Source organism: Oryctolagus cuniculus, chromosome 4 (assembly GCF_051225735.1).
Source record: "Oryctolagus cuniculus isolate XC-2025 breed Fujian yellow rabbit chromosome 4, ASM5122573v1, whole genome shotgun sequence".
Lineage (NCBI taxonomy): Eukaryota > Metazoa > Chordata > Mammalia > Lagomorpha > Leporidae > Oryctolagus > Oryctolagus cuniculus.
The window spans coordinates 2,262,421-2,278,928 of record NC_142870.1 but is presented as its reverse complement, the minus strand read 5'-3'; the positions used below and the strand labels follow the sequence as shown (position 1 = coordinate 2,278,928).

At 58.3% G+C, this 16,508-nt stretch overlaps 1 protein-coding gene across 2 annotated transcripts in view; it reads left to right on the top strand.

The window, feature by feature from the left end:
• The first annotated feature begins 6 nt into the window (after nt 1-6).
• Nucleotides 7-16,508, top strand: part of TRAPPC10 (trafficking protein particle complex subunit 10) — an 83,684-nt gene continuing 67,182 nt past the window's right edge. Inside the window, exon 1 of one of the 2 annotated variants that reach the window (XM_070071770.2) lies at nt 7-266. In XM_070071770.2, coding sequence (XP_069927871.1) covers nt 200-266 — 67 coding nt within the window. In that variant the 5' untranslated portion in view covers nt 7-199. Of the gene's footprint in view, nt 267-329; nt 349-16,508 lie in introns of those variants that run through there. The other variant, XM_089330469.1, reaches the window with a different exon arrangement.

Below are 16,508 nucleotides of genomic sequence, written 5' to 3'. Positions count from 1 at the left end.
AGGCCGGAAGTGGAGCGGCCAGCGGCCGGCGGCGGGCGGCATCGGCTGCGCTGCCGGCTCCGGAGCTGCCTCGCGCGGCCGGGCGGGCGTCGCGGTCCTGGCGGGCGGCGTCGCGCGGGCGCGGGCTCGGGCTGGGCGCGGCGCGGCCTCGGGGCCGCCCATGGGGCGCGGGGGGCCGGGCCGGTGACGCCGGACGCCCATGGACGCCGCTGAGGAGCCGCAGCCGCCGGTGATCTACACCATGGAGAACAAGCCCATCGTCACCTGTGAGTGCCGGCGGGGAGGGCGCGGCCGCGGCGGGGCCCCCGGCCTCCCGGAGGCGTGGCCGGGGCGGCGGCGAGCGCACAGGTGGCCCGGGCCGGTGCGGGGCGAGGGGGCGCGGGGGCCGCACGCGGGGCGCCGCCGGGCGCTTCGGCGGCTCGAGGGCGGCGTTCTGCCTTTCCGCGCATTTGTGCGGCTTCGGGAGGAGGCGCGCGTTCGGTTGCGGGTCCGGGCGCCGGGCGGCGGAAGCGGCGGCCGTGCAGGCCCGGGGCGCGCGCGTCTCCCTCGTCCCGGGCTCCCCGGCGAGGTCGGGAGCGCATTTTCCCCGGGGCCGCTGCGCCTTCGCGCGATGGACCTCGCGGGAGCCTGGCGAGGTCCGGCCCTGTGCCCCGCCGCTGCGGGCCCTGCCCCCTCGGCCGCCGGGGACACGTGCGGGTGCTCTGGGCTGCAGCCGGGCTCCGTGCCGGTTGGGTTTCCGCGTCTCCGGTGCGGTCCGCGTGTCGGCGCGGGATGGAGCGCTCTGCGTGGCCCCCACCTGTCAGCTCGCCTCGGTTCGCGCAGCAGCAGTGTCCGCGGGCGCCGTGCGAGTGTGTGTCCGAAGGGAGAGCGGGGCGCTCCGCTGGACTCTGCCAGGCTGGGAGGCAGCGGGCAGGTCCGTGGGGTGCGCTCCGCTGGACTCTGCCGGCCCGGGCAGGCCCGTGGGGTGCGCTCCGCTGGACTCTGCTAGCCCGGGCAGGCCCGTGGGGTGCGCTCCGCTGGACTCTGCTGGCCCGGGAGGCAGCGGGCAGGCCCATGGGGTGCGCTCCGCTGGACTCTGCTGGCCCGGGAGGCAGCGGGCAGGCCCGTGGGGTGCGCTCCGCTGGACTCTGCCGGCCCGGGCAGGCCCGTGGGGTGCGCTCCGCTGGACTCTGCTGGCCCGGGCAGGCCCGTGGGGTGCGCTCCGCTGGACTCTGCCGGCCCGGGCAGGCCCGTGGGGTGCGCTCCGCTGGACTCTGCCGGCCGGGGCAGGCCCGTGGGCGCAGCTGGCTTCCCTGCAGGCGAGCCCGGGGAGTGACAGGAGCTTGGTGTGCACTGCTCGCCGCTCCCCTGGAAGCCCAGTCTTGCCACCTTTGGACTCAGAAGAGGCCTTGGCGTCAGTAAACGCTGAGAGCTGACCTAAAGAACGCAGAAGGATCACTGCTCCTGAAAGCTGTTTTACTTTTCTACGTTGAGAGCCTGGCTTGACAGTTCGGTTCTCTTGGACTCAGCTGAAGCTGTGGCAGCGCTGGTGCCCCGGCTCCCGGCACCCCGTCCTTATCGCGCGCCCCTCCTGGAGCTGTGGTCTGGGGGGGGGCGCCCTCCAGTTCCTGCAGCCGCGTCCTCGGCCAGCATCTGGGCACTGGGTCCAGGTCTCCGGCAGGGGACCTGCTGGGGTCTGGAGCCCCACGCCCTTTGTTCTGGGCGTGGTTCTCTTGTTTGGAGGCTGCCCCCCACACTGTCCTGGCGCCCGCTCAGCCTGCTGCTCGTTTGTGTTACCACTTCCCCGCAGAAGTCAGAGCGTTTGCTTTGGTGGGAACTGCGCTTCGACCGCTCTGAGAGAGGCACAGGTGTGGCTGGCAGGTTAGGAGGACCCGGCGCACGGAGGAGTCTGTGCCCGGAGGAGAATGACAGGTTCCCATGGATTACGGGAAACACAATAGATTGTTTAAAAAGTTGTTTGCTGAGTTATTTATTTTTTTTTTTGACAGGCCGAGTTAGAGAGACAGAGAGAAAGGTCTTCCTTCTGTTGGTTCACTCCCCAAATGGCCACCATGGCCGGTGCGCTGCACCAATCCGAAGCCAGGAGCCGGGTTCTTCCTCCTGGTCTCCCATGCAGGTGCAGGGCCCAGGGACTTGGGCCATCCTTCACTGCACTCCCGGGCCACAGCAGAGAGCTGGACTGGAAGAGGAGCAACCAGGACAGAATCCGGCACCCTGACCAGGACTAGAACCCGGGGTGCTGGCACCGCAGGCGGAGGATTAGCCTAGTGAGCCGTGGTGCTGAGTTTTTTTTTTTTTTTAAGATTCATTTATTTATTTGAAAGGCAGAGTTAGACTCCCCAGACGGCTGCAGCCGCCAGGGCTGGGCCAGGCCAAAGCCAGGAGCTCCGTCCCCATCTTCCCCGTAGCTGGCAGGAACTCCAGCACCAGGACCACCACCCGCTGCTTCCCAGGTGGCGTTGGCAGGGAGCTGCATGGGAAGTGGCACAGCCGGGATTGAACCCGTGTCCTGAAGTGGGATGTGGGGGTCCCACATGGCAGCTTAACCTGCTGCGCCACAGCGCCGGCCCTGCGACCTAGCGTGTCACTGGACTTTAGCCTTGGTGCGAAGTCCCTTACCCTCCTGCCTGGTGGCCCCTGGTGCGGGGGACTGTCTTGGGACGGAGCTGCCGCAGTGCGCAGCTGGCCAGCGCTGACGTGGGCTTGGGTGAGTGGTTTCTTGGTCATAGCAGTGTAAAAACCTGCCGTGTGGTTGACTGATCCTGAGAAGTGCCCAGTAAGTTTTAACAGTTTCTCCCTCAGTCCCGGCGTTGTGTTGAGAATGAAGATGTCCGTTTCCAGGCGAGGCTGTGTGCGGGAGTTCAGGGGGCGACAGTGGTCCTTTGTGGGCTGGCGGAGACGGCATCTGGAGAGTGGCCGTGCCCGCTGCCCGGCGCCTCCTCACTGGCCACGTCTTGCTGTCCCTGTGGGCGGGGTTCCAGATCTGACCTTGTCCTCTGGGAAGGGGCCGGCGACAGAAGCAGCAGGTGGTTAGAGGGTCACCAGTTGCATCAGGCCTGAAACTGGTGCTTGTTGCTGGACCTCTGTCCGTTTGATGACCAGAAAAGGAATGTCAGGCATGGGCAAGCGCAGGTGCAGTGCGGGTCCCCGCCGCGTTCTCAGGCCGGTAGGGAGCTGTGGCTGCGGGCGCGGTAGCTCCCTGGAGGCCCGTTGTCCTGCGAGAGTACAGGTGCGGGGGTGAGGCCGCACACTCCCCCGACCTGCCTGTCTCCTGATGTGGTGGTGTGGAGACCCGAGGGTTGGGTGTGTGTTGGGGGGCGAGGTCGCTGGGAGCCCGCCCTCTGACCCACTTGAGTTAGGTTGGGTCTGGGTTCTCCGTTTCCTGGCTCACTGTGCTACTGTGCCCAGACAAGGGGCTGCCGCATCCCGACCTGTACCCTGCGAGCCGTAGGCCGAAACACACCGGTTTCCTCTGAAGCAGTACCGTTTCCACCACAGCTGCGCCTTACACGCGTGACCTGGGGCGTTCCGCCGTCTCTGCACCTCACGTGCAAACACAGGGAGGTACGGCGCCCGTCTGGGGATCGTGTGTGGAAGAGTGGTGTGTGAGCCCTGGGAGGCCTGGGCTGCTCAGTGCTGAGGACGGACCCTGGATCGTCTCTGCTCAGCGGGCTGAGGCGTCCCAGTGACTTCACGCCGCCCCGGCCACGGGGAGCACCTGCTGTCCCGCTGACCAAGCGCGCAGTTCTCAGACTTGGTGAGTCTGTGAGGAATAAAACGCTGGAAGGAAAGCAATACTGGGATTTCCACGGGGAGCCTCTAACAGGCCCTGGCCGACTTCCTCGAGGTGGGACCAGTTGGACGCCGCTGCCGTCTGGGTGGGTGTGGCACTGGCCTGTTAGCAGTCGCCCCATTTGGTGGCCGTGGTGATGTCACTGACAGGTACAGAGGTGGAGCGTGGAGTGGTGAATTGTGAACACCTCAGGTGGGGTCTGTGCACCTCAAGCTTGCTGGTTCCCTCTCAGACTTAAAATGTTTCTTGGCGGACCGGTGCTGGGGCGCAACAGATTAAGCCACTGTCTGCATCCCATGTGGGTGCCAGCTGAGTCCTGGCTGCCCCGGTTCCAGTCCAGCTCCCTGCTGATGCACCTGGGAGGGCAGCAGAGGCTGGCCCGAGTGCTTGGGCCCCTGCACCCACGTGGGAGACCCGGGTGAAGCTCCTGGCTCCTGGCTTAGCCCTGGCCCTTGTGGCGATTTGGGGAGTGAACCAGTGGATGGAAGATCTCTCTGTCTCTGTCTCTTTCAATAAGTAAATTTAAAAAACTGTTTCTTGGTGTGTCTGGGCTTCGCTGAGGTCCCCTGATGAGCCTAGGAGCACAGTTTGGGAACTTACGCTGAAAGTGGATTAGCCCAACTTCAGACTGGATTTTTTTTTAAGATTTATTTATTTGAAAGGCAGAGTTAACAGAGAGGCAGAGGCAGAGTGAGGGAGAGAGAAAGAGGTCTTTCATCTGCTGGTTCACTTCCCAGATGGCCATGACGCGGGAGCTGCACCGATTTGAATCCAGGAGCCAGGAGCTTCTTCCAGGTCTCCCACGTGGGTGTAGGGCCCAAGGACTTGGGCATCGTCCACTGCTTTCCCAGGCCACAGCAGAGAGCTGGATGGGAAGAGGAGCAGCTGGGTTTTGAACTGGTGCTCACATGGGATGCCGGCACTGCAGACAGTCGCTGTACCTGCTATGCCACAGCGCCAGCCCTGTTCAGGCTGGATTTGAACTGATAATTACTGTACAGACTTTAGCTCACATGGCTAATTTAAGATGTGTTTTGAAGAGTAGCACAGTGAATTCTGGTTTATGCAGATTAAACGAGAGGGTCTGATTTTTAAAAATTTTAAAAATGTTTGTTTATTTGAAAGGCAGAGCGACCTTTCGTGTGCTGGTTCACTCTCCAGATGGCTGCAGTGGCCCGAGGCCAGGTGGAAGCCAGGAGCCTGGACTTCCATCCACGTCTCCATGTGCGTGTCAGGAGTCCAAGTGCCTGGGCCATCTCCCACTGCCTCCTCAGGCGCATCGCAGGGAGCTGGGTTGGAAGCAGCACAGCTGGGACGAGAACTCGTGCCCACGTGGGATGCGGCTTTGCAGGCCAGGGCTTAGCCTGCTGCTCCACAGCACCGCTCCCATTTTTAAAAGCTACTCCTGAGCTATCTGAGATGGGTGTGATGGACGTAGCCGTGAGCAGGCTCCCCTAGAGAGGAGTTTTATAAAGTGTTTCCACCAAAGGCCCGCCAGCTGCCATGTGGTCCTGTCCACGGTGGCGAGACAAGAAAGGCTGGGGTGGACACGCACGTGGCTGAGTGAGGATTCTTGTACTGGGAAAGGGTTTTGGCAGTTGACAGTGTCTTCACGGAATTGCGTGATGTAACCTGGTGTGTGGCCTCACCGCAGGTGCTGCTGGTGTCCAGGGGCCCCTCCCCCATTCTGTGCCCCGTCCCTAGAGCTGGTGCCTGCGCGGCTGCGGCTCCAGAGCAGGTCTTGGGGAGCGTCCCGCACGCCGCTGTGTCCACGTGCTCCGCGCCCGCCCGTGCCTGCCCCGTCCTCTGGCCTCCCCGCTCTGTCGTAATTGGCGGGGTTCTGTGACCCCCGCGCTGTGTCGTCTGTCAGCAGCTCCTTTTCATCGCCGAGTAGCGCTGTCCGGCTGTAGCGCGGGGAGAGTGAGGATGCTGGGAGGCCTCCACTTGGTGGCTCCTGCGGGTGAAGCGGCCTTGAGCAGTGGCTAGCGTGTCTGTGTGGACGCGTTACTGTTTTCCACGGGGAGGAATGGGGGGGGTCTCACAGGATAAACTGATGCCTAACTTTGTAAGAAACTGTCGGCTTGTTTTCCAGAGTGGCTGTGCCGTCCGCCCCCCCCCCCCCCCCCCGGCGGTGTGGGAGAGTTCCAGGTGTTCTGCAGCCCTGCCAGCCGGGTGTGTGTGTGTGTGTGTGTGTGTGTGTGTGTGTGTGAGAAGTGCTGTCTGCTGCTGGCTGAGGCTGGGGGTATGCAGCGTCGCTGCCTGTTCTTACCAGCTGGCTCGTGTCTTCCTCAGGGAGATGTTTATTCCCGCCTTTGCCTGTTCTGTGGGTGCACTCTTACCGAGTAAGGAGTGCATCTTGTTTTCTGTATGGGTGTTCTCTAACAGGTATGCGATCTGCAGGTATTTTCGCCCAGCCCTTGGTTTGTCTTGTTTTTCTTAGGATGTCTTTTGAATTGTGGCCGAGTTAAAATTTGATGATTTAATTACCATTTTTCCTCATTGAGTGTGCCTTTGGCGTTCAATGTAAAAGTTGTTTGTCCAACTCAGGGTTATGGCAATTGTTTTAGTGTGCATAGTCGTGGAGCTTTAAAAATATATCTGTTGGTAATTTGACCTGTTCCAAAATGCTTGTGCATTTGTGCTTACACTGGCCTGTATGAAGTACAGCCAAGAATGTGTCTAAACGATGTTTGCATTAGCAGTAGGTAGGAGGATACACATTTTATCCTTGTGTTCTGCGCCACGTTCATTGGTTTCCTAGGGTGGCTGTACAGAATCACAGGTTCTGCAGGCCGGGAGTGTGAAGTCGCGGTGTCGGCAGGCGGCCCTGCTCACGTCCCCAGAGAAGCCCGCCCTGTCCTTGCAGCTCCAGCGGCCCCACCTTGGGCATTTCTGCACTGCGGCCGGTCCCTCTGGCCTCTCCCCTCTGTTTTGTGGCTCCTACAAGGACACTTGTCATTGGATTTAGGTCCCTCCTGGATAATCCAGGTTGACTGCGTCTTGAGAGCCTGAGCTTAATTATGTCTTCAGAGATCCTCTTTCAAACAGGTCACCTTCCAGGTCTGAAGGTGAGGCTGTGGGTGTGTCTTGGGGACGCCACGCCAGCGCCTGCCTGCTCTGGGGCTGAGGCTTTGTGTTGTGGCCCCTGTCCTTGGAAGTTTGTCCTGTGTTTTTGACCAGGGGACGGTCCTTGACACAGGGGACGAGCTCTGGGACGAGCTGCCCCTCCCCTGGGAGGTACACACTTTGGACGTGTGTTCTGTGATACTTCCACTGTTTGCAAAACTCTAAAAAACTAAAGACTGGAGCAGTGATGAAGAAACTGAAAGCAGGTTTGGGTCTTGGTTTCACCAGAGGGCTGTTTTACGTTTGGAAGGATTTTTAGTTTTTGTTTTGTTTTGTTTTGTTTTGACAGGCAGAGTTAGAGAGAGAGAGAGAGTTATAGACAGTGAGAGAGAGACAGAGAGAAAGGTCTTCCTTCTGTTGGTTCACTACACTAATGGCCGCTACGGCCAGCGCTGCGCTGATCCGAAGCCAGGAGCCAGGTACTTCTGGTCTCCCATGGGGTGCAGGGCCCAAGCACTTGGGCCATCCTCCACTGCCTTCCCAGGCCACAGCAGAGAGCTGGACTGAAAGAGGAGCAACCAGGACAGAACTGGCGCCTCGACTGGGACTAGAACCCGGGGTGCCAGCGCCATAGGTGGAGGATTAGCCTAGTGAGCCGCGGCGCCGGCCAGGATTTTTAGTTTTTAACTGAGATTGTTAGCGTTGAGCTATTGCATACATTTCAGAGTTGACATTTTTGGTAGGTGCCTTGGGGCTGCAAGAACCTGTTTGGGGCCGGCGCCACGGTGCCGGCACCCCGGGTTCTAGTCCCGGTCAGGGTGCCGGATTCTGTCCTGGTTGCCCCTCTTCCAGTCCAGCTCTCTGCTGTGGCCAGGGAGTGCAGTGGAGGATGGCCCAAGTGCTTGGGCCCTGCACCCCATGGGAGACCAGGAGAAGCACCTGGCTTCTGTCATCGGATCCGCGTGGTGCGCCAGCCGCGGCAGCCATTGGAGGGTGAACCAACGGAACGGCAAGAGGAAGACCTTTCTCTCTGTCTCTCTCTCTCTCACTTTCCACTCTGCCTGTCAAAAAAAAAAAAAAAAAAAAAAAAAAAAGAACCTGTTTGGGTGGTGGTTTTTACTCCCTCCCTCGATAGCATCTTATTTGTGGTACTTGTGGTTCACTGGACCAGCTGGTAAGAGTCCAAACACCAGGTGGACAGTCGAGGGGCCAGCAGAGGTCATTTCAAAGGGGGAGCGCTGAGGACGTGTGCAGATCCCGGCCGCGCGGCCTGCATCCCCCCAGCACTGGGGCAGCCACGCCACTGCCCGCACAGAAGGGGGAGGTTTGTCCCGGAAGTTGTTCCGCAGGGAAGGCCTTTGCCTTGGAGTTAAGTAAGAATGTCCCGTTTCTTTACTTCAGCGTTCTAGGAAGTGAGTAAGCCAGCAGGCAGAGAAGCACTTGGTGTAGCCGTGCTCATCCGCGAGTTGAGTGCAGGGTCAGGGAGCTGCGGGCAGTGGTGCCGTCGCCTCTGTCCCCTGAGGGGCCCAGCGAGCAGCGTGAGGGCGTCAGCTCTACCCAGCAGCCTGCAGCCACTTGCAGTCCTTGGTCCAGGGGGCAGACAGTGCGCAGCAGCGATGCGCAGGAGAAGAACTGGGGTGGGAAATGGAGAGCGCAGTTTCCGTGTTTTATTATGGAAACCTGCAGTAGGTACTCAAGTAGGCAGAACAGGAGCCCACAGACTGCACCCGGCTTCCGCCATTGGGTGCGCGGGGCGGTCTGGCTCCCTGGAGCCTCGCTGCCCTCAGCCCTCTGTTGATTTGAAGCGAGTCCTCAGCTGTCGTCTGACTTGACGTGCACGTGTGTGCTAAGGATGGAGTGTTGGTGCCCCTTCCAGAGCCGCATGTTGGACTCGTCCTCCCAGAGGGTAGTATTTGAGGGAGGACCTTTGGGAAATGATTGCTTAGGTTGGGTCGGGGGTCGGGGCCTTGTGATGGGATCAGTGGCCCTGTAAGATGAGGGGAGGTGGGGTGGGCTTTTGGCACAGCGGGTCAAGCTGCCGTGACATGAATGACATATCAGAATGCTGGTTTGAGTGCTGGCTGCTCTGCTTCTGATCCACCTTCCTACCGATGCAACCTGGGAGGCAACAGATGACCTCCAAGTACCTGCCCCACTGCCCCACTGCCCCCTGTGTGGGAGACCTAGATGGACTTCTTGGTTCCTGCTTTGGTCTGGCCCAGCCATGGCTGTTGCAGCCATTTGGGGAGTGAACCAGTGGAACTAGTGGTTGGGTGATCTCTCCCTCTCTGTCACTCTTTTTCTTTCTTTTTTTTTTTTTTTTCTTTTTAAAGATTTACTTATTTGTTTGAAAGGCAGAGAGAGCAAGAGAGACCTTCCATCTGCTGGTTCACTCCCCAAATGGCCGCAGTGGCTGGAGCTGGGCCAATCTGAAGCCAGGAGCTTCCGGGTCTCCTACGTGGGTGCAGGGCCACAAGCACTTGGCCATCCTCTGCTGTTTTCCCTGGCACATTAGCAGGGAACTGGGTTGGAAGTGGAGCAGCTGGACTCAGACTGGCGCCCGTAAGGGATTCACCAGTCATGCCCCTGGTTTTTTTTTTTTTTTTTTTTAAAGGAGGGCTGGTGCTGTGGCATAGCATGTTAAGCCACCACCTGCAGTGCCAGCATCCCATATGGGTCTCCATCCAGGTCTCCCATGTGGGTGGCAGGTGCTCAGGTCCCTGGGCCGTCTTCTGCCTTCCCAGGTGCTTTGGCAGAACAGAAGTGGAGTGGCTGGGACTTGAACCGGGGCCATGTGGGATGCTGATGTTAACAGGTGGTGGCTTAACCTGCTTTGCCCGAATGCCAGCCTGCTGCAGTGTGTCTTAAGTGCCTTTTATGTTTTTCGGATAAGTCTCCTAAAACTTCGGGTTTCCCAGGACTGGCGTCATGGTGTAGCGGATTAAGCTGCCGCTTTTGACACTGTATCCGACATTCAAGTTCCAGTTCCTGTCCTGGCTGCTCCACTTCCAGTCCAGCTCCCTGCTGATGTGCCTGGGACAGCAGTGGAGGATGCCTTGAATACTTGGGCGCCTGCACCCAGGTGGGAGACTCGGATAGAGTTTCTGGCTCTTGGCTTCTGCCTGGCCCAGACCTGACTGTTGCAGCCATTTCAGGGGTGAACTAACGGATTTTGTCTCTGTCTCCCTCCCTCTGTCTTTCTCTTCCTCTGTGTCTCACTCTGCCTTCCATGTAAATAAATAAATCTTTTTTTTTTGACAGGCAGAGTGGACAGTGAGAGAGAGAGACAGAGAGAAAGGTCTTCCTTTTGCCGTTGGTTCACCCTCCAATGGCCGCCGCGGCTGGCGCACCGCGCGGATCTGATGACAGGAGCCAGGTGCTTCTCCTGGTCTCCCATGGGGTGCAGGGCCCAAGCACTTGGGCCATCCTCCACTGCACTCCCGGGCCACAGCAGGGAGCTGGCCTGGAAGAGGGGCAACCAGATAAATAAATCTTTAAAACAACACAGTAATCTTACTTTCCCTTCCGCCTGCGTTCTCTGCAGTTTGTCAGGGAGCCCCACCGTTTTGGGCTGGGGCTGTTTGTGGCAAGACTGACAGGCGGTGGAGCATTCTTTCGTCAGCAGTCGATTGTTTTCGCATCAGTAATTCCCTGAAGGTTGCAAAATGGTGATTCTGGTTTTGCCATTACTTCTTCATTTATGAGGTGAAGCAACTCCTGGGAGCAGTGTGTGTGTATGTGTGCAGGGATACACCCACTTAGATGTGTATGTGTGCGGGATATACCCACTTAGATGTGTATGTGTGCGGGATACACCCACTTAGATGTGGATGTGTGCAGGGATATACCCACTTAGATGTGGATGTGTGCAGGATACACCCACTTAGATGTGGATGTGTGCAGGATATACCCACTTAGATGTGTATGTGTGCGGGGATACACCCACTTAGATGTGGATGTGTGCGGGGATACACCCACTTAGATGTGGATGTGTGCAGGGATATACCCACTTAGATGTGTATGTGTGCAGGATATACCCACTTAGATGTGGATGTGTGCAGGATATACCCACTTAGATGTGGATGTGTGCAGGATACACCCACTTAGATGTGGATGTGTGCAGGATATACCCACTTAGATGTGGATGTGTGCAGGGATACACCCACTTAGATGTGGATGTGTGCAGGATACACCCACTTAGATGTGGATGTGTGCAGGATATACCCACTTAGATGTGGATGTGTGCAGGATATACCCACTTAGATGTGGATGTGTGCAGGATATACCCACTTAGATGTGGATGTGTGCAGGGATATACCCACTTAGATGTGTATGTGTGCAGGATATACCCACTTAGATGTGTATGTGTGCAGGATATACCCACTTAGATGTGGATGTGTGCAGGATATACCCACTTAGATGTGGATGTGTGCAGGGATATACCCACTTAGATGTGTATGTGTGCAGGATATACCCACTTAGATGTGTATGTGTGCAGGGATATACCCACTTAGATGTGGATGTGTGCGGGATACACCCACTTAGATGTGGATGTGTGCAGGATACACCCACTTAGATGTGGATGTGTGCGGGATACACCCACTTAGATGTGGATGTGTGCAGGGATATACCCACTTAGATGTGGATGTGTGCAGGGATATACCCACTTAGATGTGGATGTGTGCAGGATATACCCACTTAGATGTGTATGTGTGCAGGGATATACCCACTTAGATGTGTATGTGTGCAGGATACACCCACTTAGATGTGGATGTGTGCAGGGATATACCCACTTAGATGTGGATGTGTGCAGGGATATACCCACTTAGATGTGGATGTGTGCAGGATATACCCACTTAGATGTGGATGTGTGCAGGATATACCCACTTAGATGTGGATGTGTGCAGGGATACACCCACTTAGATGTGGATGTGTGCAGGATACACCCACTTAGATGTGTATGTGTGCAGGGATACACCCACTTAGATGTGTATGTGTGCGGGGATACACCCACTTAGATGTGGATGCGTGAAACATTGAGGAGCAGACAGAGAAACTTCCAGTCTGCTGCTTCATCCCCCGATGCCTGTCATGGCCCCAACTGAAGCTGGGGAGGCTGAGGCCATGACTCCCCCAGGGCTGGCAGGATCCCATTGTGTGAGGCCTCTCACCTGCTGCCTGCCAGGGAGGCGTGAGCAGGAGCCTGGCATCGGAGGCCGGAGCGGAATGTCCAGCCCAGGCCCCTGAAGTGGGGTGTGGCCTCTAAACTGCTCAGCTGATTGCCCGCGACTGTGACGGGCTGTGCGCTTGCTTTTCCCGCCACGTAGCGCTCCCAGGCTCACCCTCCCAGTGAGTTCTATCATCAGGAACAGCCTGGGTGGTTGTCAGCCCGCTGGGTTGTCTGTCTCGTGCGTGTGTGCATCGTGCTGTCCCTTTGACCACAGCCACTTTGTGTCCTGAGGTGTGGCCTCCTTGGTTAGGTTCCTAGCCCTTCGGCAGCCTCGATGTGTACGTTTCCTGCCCCTGATCTGTGTCAGGCGTTTGTCTGAGGAGTCCTGGTTCCTGCTGGTGAAAAGTGGCTTTCTGACGGTCACCCGCCTGCCTTTGCAGTGGACAGAGCTCAGAAGTGGGCCTTCTTTTTACATTTTCAAAATAAGACCTATTCAACTGAAGTTGAGTACTGCGAGGTTGGTTTTTTTTTTTTAAGATTTATTTATTTATTTCAAAGTCAGAGTTACACAGAGAGAAAAGGAGAGGCAGAGAGAGAGAGGGAAGTCTTCGTCCACTGTTTCACTCCCCAGATTACTCCAACGGCAGGAGCTGAGCTGATCTGAAGCCAGGAGCTTCTTCCAGGTCTCCCACGTGGGTGCAGGGGCCCAAGCACTTGGGCATCTTCTACTGCTTTCCCAGGCCACAGCAGAGAGGATCCGAAGTGGGGTAGCTGCGACACGAACTGGTGCCCATACAGGATGCCGGCACTGCAGGCAGTGGCTTTACCCGCCATGCCATGGCGCCGTCCCGAGCCTTGCTCTCGCCCTCATTCCCTGAACGCTGCAGCACAATGAGTGCTCAGACAGCACTGATGTGGCATCGTGTGGGTTCTGTCAGTGGTCTAGAGGTGAGTTCAAGGGTGTGGGAGGGCTGCGTAGGGGCTGTGCACATGCGGCTTCTCGTGTCATGGGAAGGACTTGAGCACCTGCGGATTCTGGTGCTGCGGGGGTCCTGGAACCAGGCCACCACAGGTCCCCAAGCTGCCCGTATTCCGTCCCCTCCACCCTGGGGGCTTCATAGGGTTGATTCTTCATTAGCAAATCCACGCATCTGTGTCCTCTCTTGGGCAGGAGGTTGGCAGCCACACACGTGTGTGCTGAGCTCTTGCCCCTTGTTTCCAGGTCTGGAGGACCCTGCTAGGTGGGTGCCTGCTCTGTGGTTGGTTCTGTGGCTCCTGTTGGTGGAACTGGGCTGTTCTCGCTGTCCCATGTGGTACAGCCCCGTGCTCACATCCGTCTGCTCCCATGGCAGGTGCGCCTGTCGGGCTAGAGTGCTGTGGGGTGGCCACGCCTGACTACATGTGTGTGTAATTCTGCCAGGTGCTGTCTCGTTCCTCTTGCTGATGGCTGTGCACTTGGGGACACTGGGAGTGGGGGCAGCTTGCGGGGTCTTCTGCTGAAGCCCTAGGGCAGGGGCAGGCCAGGAGCAGGCAGGGTCTCCTGTCATTTCACTGCTCCGCTCTGCAAGACGACAGCTCAGCGTTAGGCTCAGCTGTATCAGTCTTCGCTTTTTTCTGAACTCGTCTGGTCTCTGGGGCTGGAAAAGGGGCTGTTGTCTGCTCAGCTGAGCTGTGCCCGCGGGCCTCAGCATCCGTGGCCTGTGTGGAAGCAGGGCAAGACTTTGGGACTCTGAGTCTGTGACCGTCTGTGTGCTCCGTGTGCGGTCCTTGAGTCTGTGACCGTCTGTGTGCTCTGTGTGCAGTCCCTGAGCCTGTGACTGTGTGTGCTCCGTGTGCGGTCCCTGAGTCTGTGACCGTCTGTGCTCCGTGTGCGGTCCCTGAGCCTGTGACCATCTGTGTGCTCTGTGTGCGGGTCCTGAGCCTGTGACTGTCTGTGTGCTCCGTGTGCGGTGCCTGAGCCTGTGACCGTCTGTGCGCTCCGTGTGCGGGTCCTGAACCTGTGACCGTCTGTGCGCTCCACGTGCGGTGCCTGAGCCTGTGACCGTCTGTGCGCTCCGTGTACGGTCTCTGAGCCTGTGACCGTCTGTGTGCTCCGTGTGCAGGTCCTGAGTCTGTGACCGTCTGTGCGCTCTGTGTACGGTCTCTGAGCCTGTGACTGTCTGTGGGCTCCGTGTGCGGGTCCTGAGTCTGTGACTGTCTGTGGGCTCCGTGTGCGGGTCCTGAGTCTGTGACCGTCTGTGTGCTCCGTGTGCAGGTCCTGAGTCTGTGACCGTCTGTGCGCTCCGTTTGCGGGTCCTGAGTCTGTGACTGTGTGCGCTCCGTGTGCGGGTCCTGAGTCTGTGACTGTCTGTGTGCTCCGTGTGCGGTCCCTGAGTCTGTAACTGTCTGTGTGCTCCGTGTGCGGTCCCTCTTCTGCAGACGCCGCAGTGGCGAGCTTGGGGGACACTCTGGTACCAGGGCAGTACTGGTCACGGGGAGAGTTGTTTACGATGGAGGAGCTGGACGAGGACAGACAGAGCACAGTGAGGGGCAGGAGGAATGCCCCGGGGCTGCGCTCCACAGTCCAGGCACGGTCGCTGTGGCAGACGTGACGTGCGTTAGACCCCAGAGTCAGCCGTGGACGTTGTTCACGCGTGGCCTTTGAGGTGTGGGCCTGTGCCGTGGTCCTCAGAACCGTGCCTTCCGCTGCGGGGAGGGCGGCGTGTCAGCCGCTGGTGGTGTGTGGGCGGGCTGAACTCGCTTTCTGCTGCAGAAGCTGCGCAGCGCCGGCCTCCTTGTGCTCCGCGCCCAGCGGCAGCCCCCCAGCGTGAAGGCCCTGCACCCCCAGTGCTGCGGGGGGGCCCGCGGACGCCGCCGTCCCCTGTCCTTGGGTGTGCCGTGTTGATTTCCCCACAGAAGGCGCCGGTTCGAAGCATTAATTAATGTTCGTTATTGCATCGACCTTGTCCATGAGTTGCAGTTAGCGCAGATCCGTGTGCGCGTCATTGAGCGGGCTGGGATGACTTCCTAGTTTGCGACCTTGGGTGTTTTGCTGTGCATGTGAAAGGGCTTCCCCAGCCACCGAAGAGAAATTAATGAGTCGTCTTGGCCGAGAACACGTGTTCTTGAGCTCAAAGACGGTGCCTCCGAGGGCGCCGCTACCAGTGTGGATGACGCTGCTGCTGGCGGAGCTTTCTTCTGTGAGCAGCGAGCTGAACGAACTCACTGCAAAGGAAATATCAGGGGAGGCATATTTGACTTTTTTAAAAGATTAATTTATTTGAAAGGCAGAGCTAGAGAGAGAAAGGGAGAGATCTTCCATCCGCTGGTTCACTCCTCAGGTGGCTCCGAAGCCGGGAGCCTGGGACTCCATCCAGGTCTCCCACGTGAGTGACCTGGGCCATTTTCTGCTGTTTCCCACGTGCGTTTGCAGGGAAGTGGAGCAACCAGGACTTGAACTGATGCTCATATGGGATGCTGGGGTCACAGACTGACTTAACCCTCTGCACCACCGCGCCGGCCCCTGTGTTTGAGGCTTTTGTTCAGAAACAGAGTCACGGAATCTTGTTTGACGGGGCCTTAAAATGAGAGCCTTCCAGTCCTCGTCCCGTCCATCCACTCCACTGCTTCTTAAGGCTTCTGAGTCCTGGCCAGGCGCTCCAGAGGTGCTGGCTGCCACCCCCGCGCTCGGGGTCTGCCTGGGACAGAGCTCAGGTCCATGCCTGCCTTTGCACCCCTTCCTGCACCTGCCCGAGAATGAGTCACAGCCAAGGACGTCTTGGAGACGGCCGTGGTGTTCACAGGTGTCTTCAAGCATTTAAGGTGAAATGAGAGCTCTGTTTGATTACAAAAGTTAGTTTCACTTTACTAAGATTCTCCTAAAGGCTGAAAACATTCCAGAGTATTGAGAGCATCAACAGATACTTACATCTTCCACCCGACAGAGCCTTCACATGGAAAGTGCGCGGCTGCGCACCGCCTGAGCGCCTTGTCGTCTTTGCCTGGTTGTTTTATACAAAGACCCTTGAGGCTTTGCAAGTTCAAGAATTGAAGCAACAACAACAAAGGGACTGAAAAGCAAGTGACAGAGTCTTCCCTCTTTACAGGGGGTTTCTGGACCTGCATGTTCAGCCAGTGTCAAGACGGCGGCTGCAGATTGATTAGTACGCTTAATAAAACTGAGGAGTTGAGAAGCAGCTCAGAGCAGCAGCAAGGCACGGAGGCCAAAGCCAGGGTCTGAATCCCAATCTGGGTTTGTGGCCTGGGGCCCCTCACGGAGGTTCTCCGTGCCTGGGTTTCCAGGTGTGGAATGGCCCTTCCTGCTGGTGGTGTGGGAGCGTGGAGCTGGCCTGGCCTCTGTGCCTGCCCGCCAGCCGTGTGGGGACAGCCGGCGGCGATGGTCTCAGGAGGTAGGGCCTTTCAGAGGTGGTGAGGCGAGAGGGTGGGCCCCCAGGAGAGGGTCCAGTGCCTGAAGAGAACAGAGCCTCACCCAGACAGGGC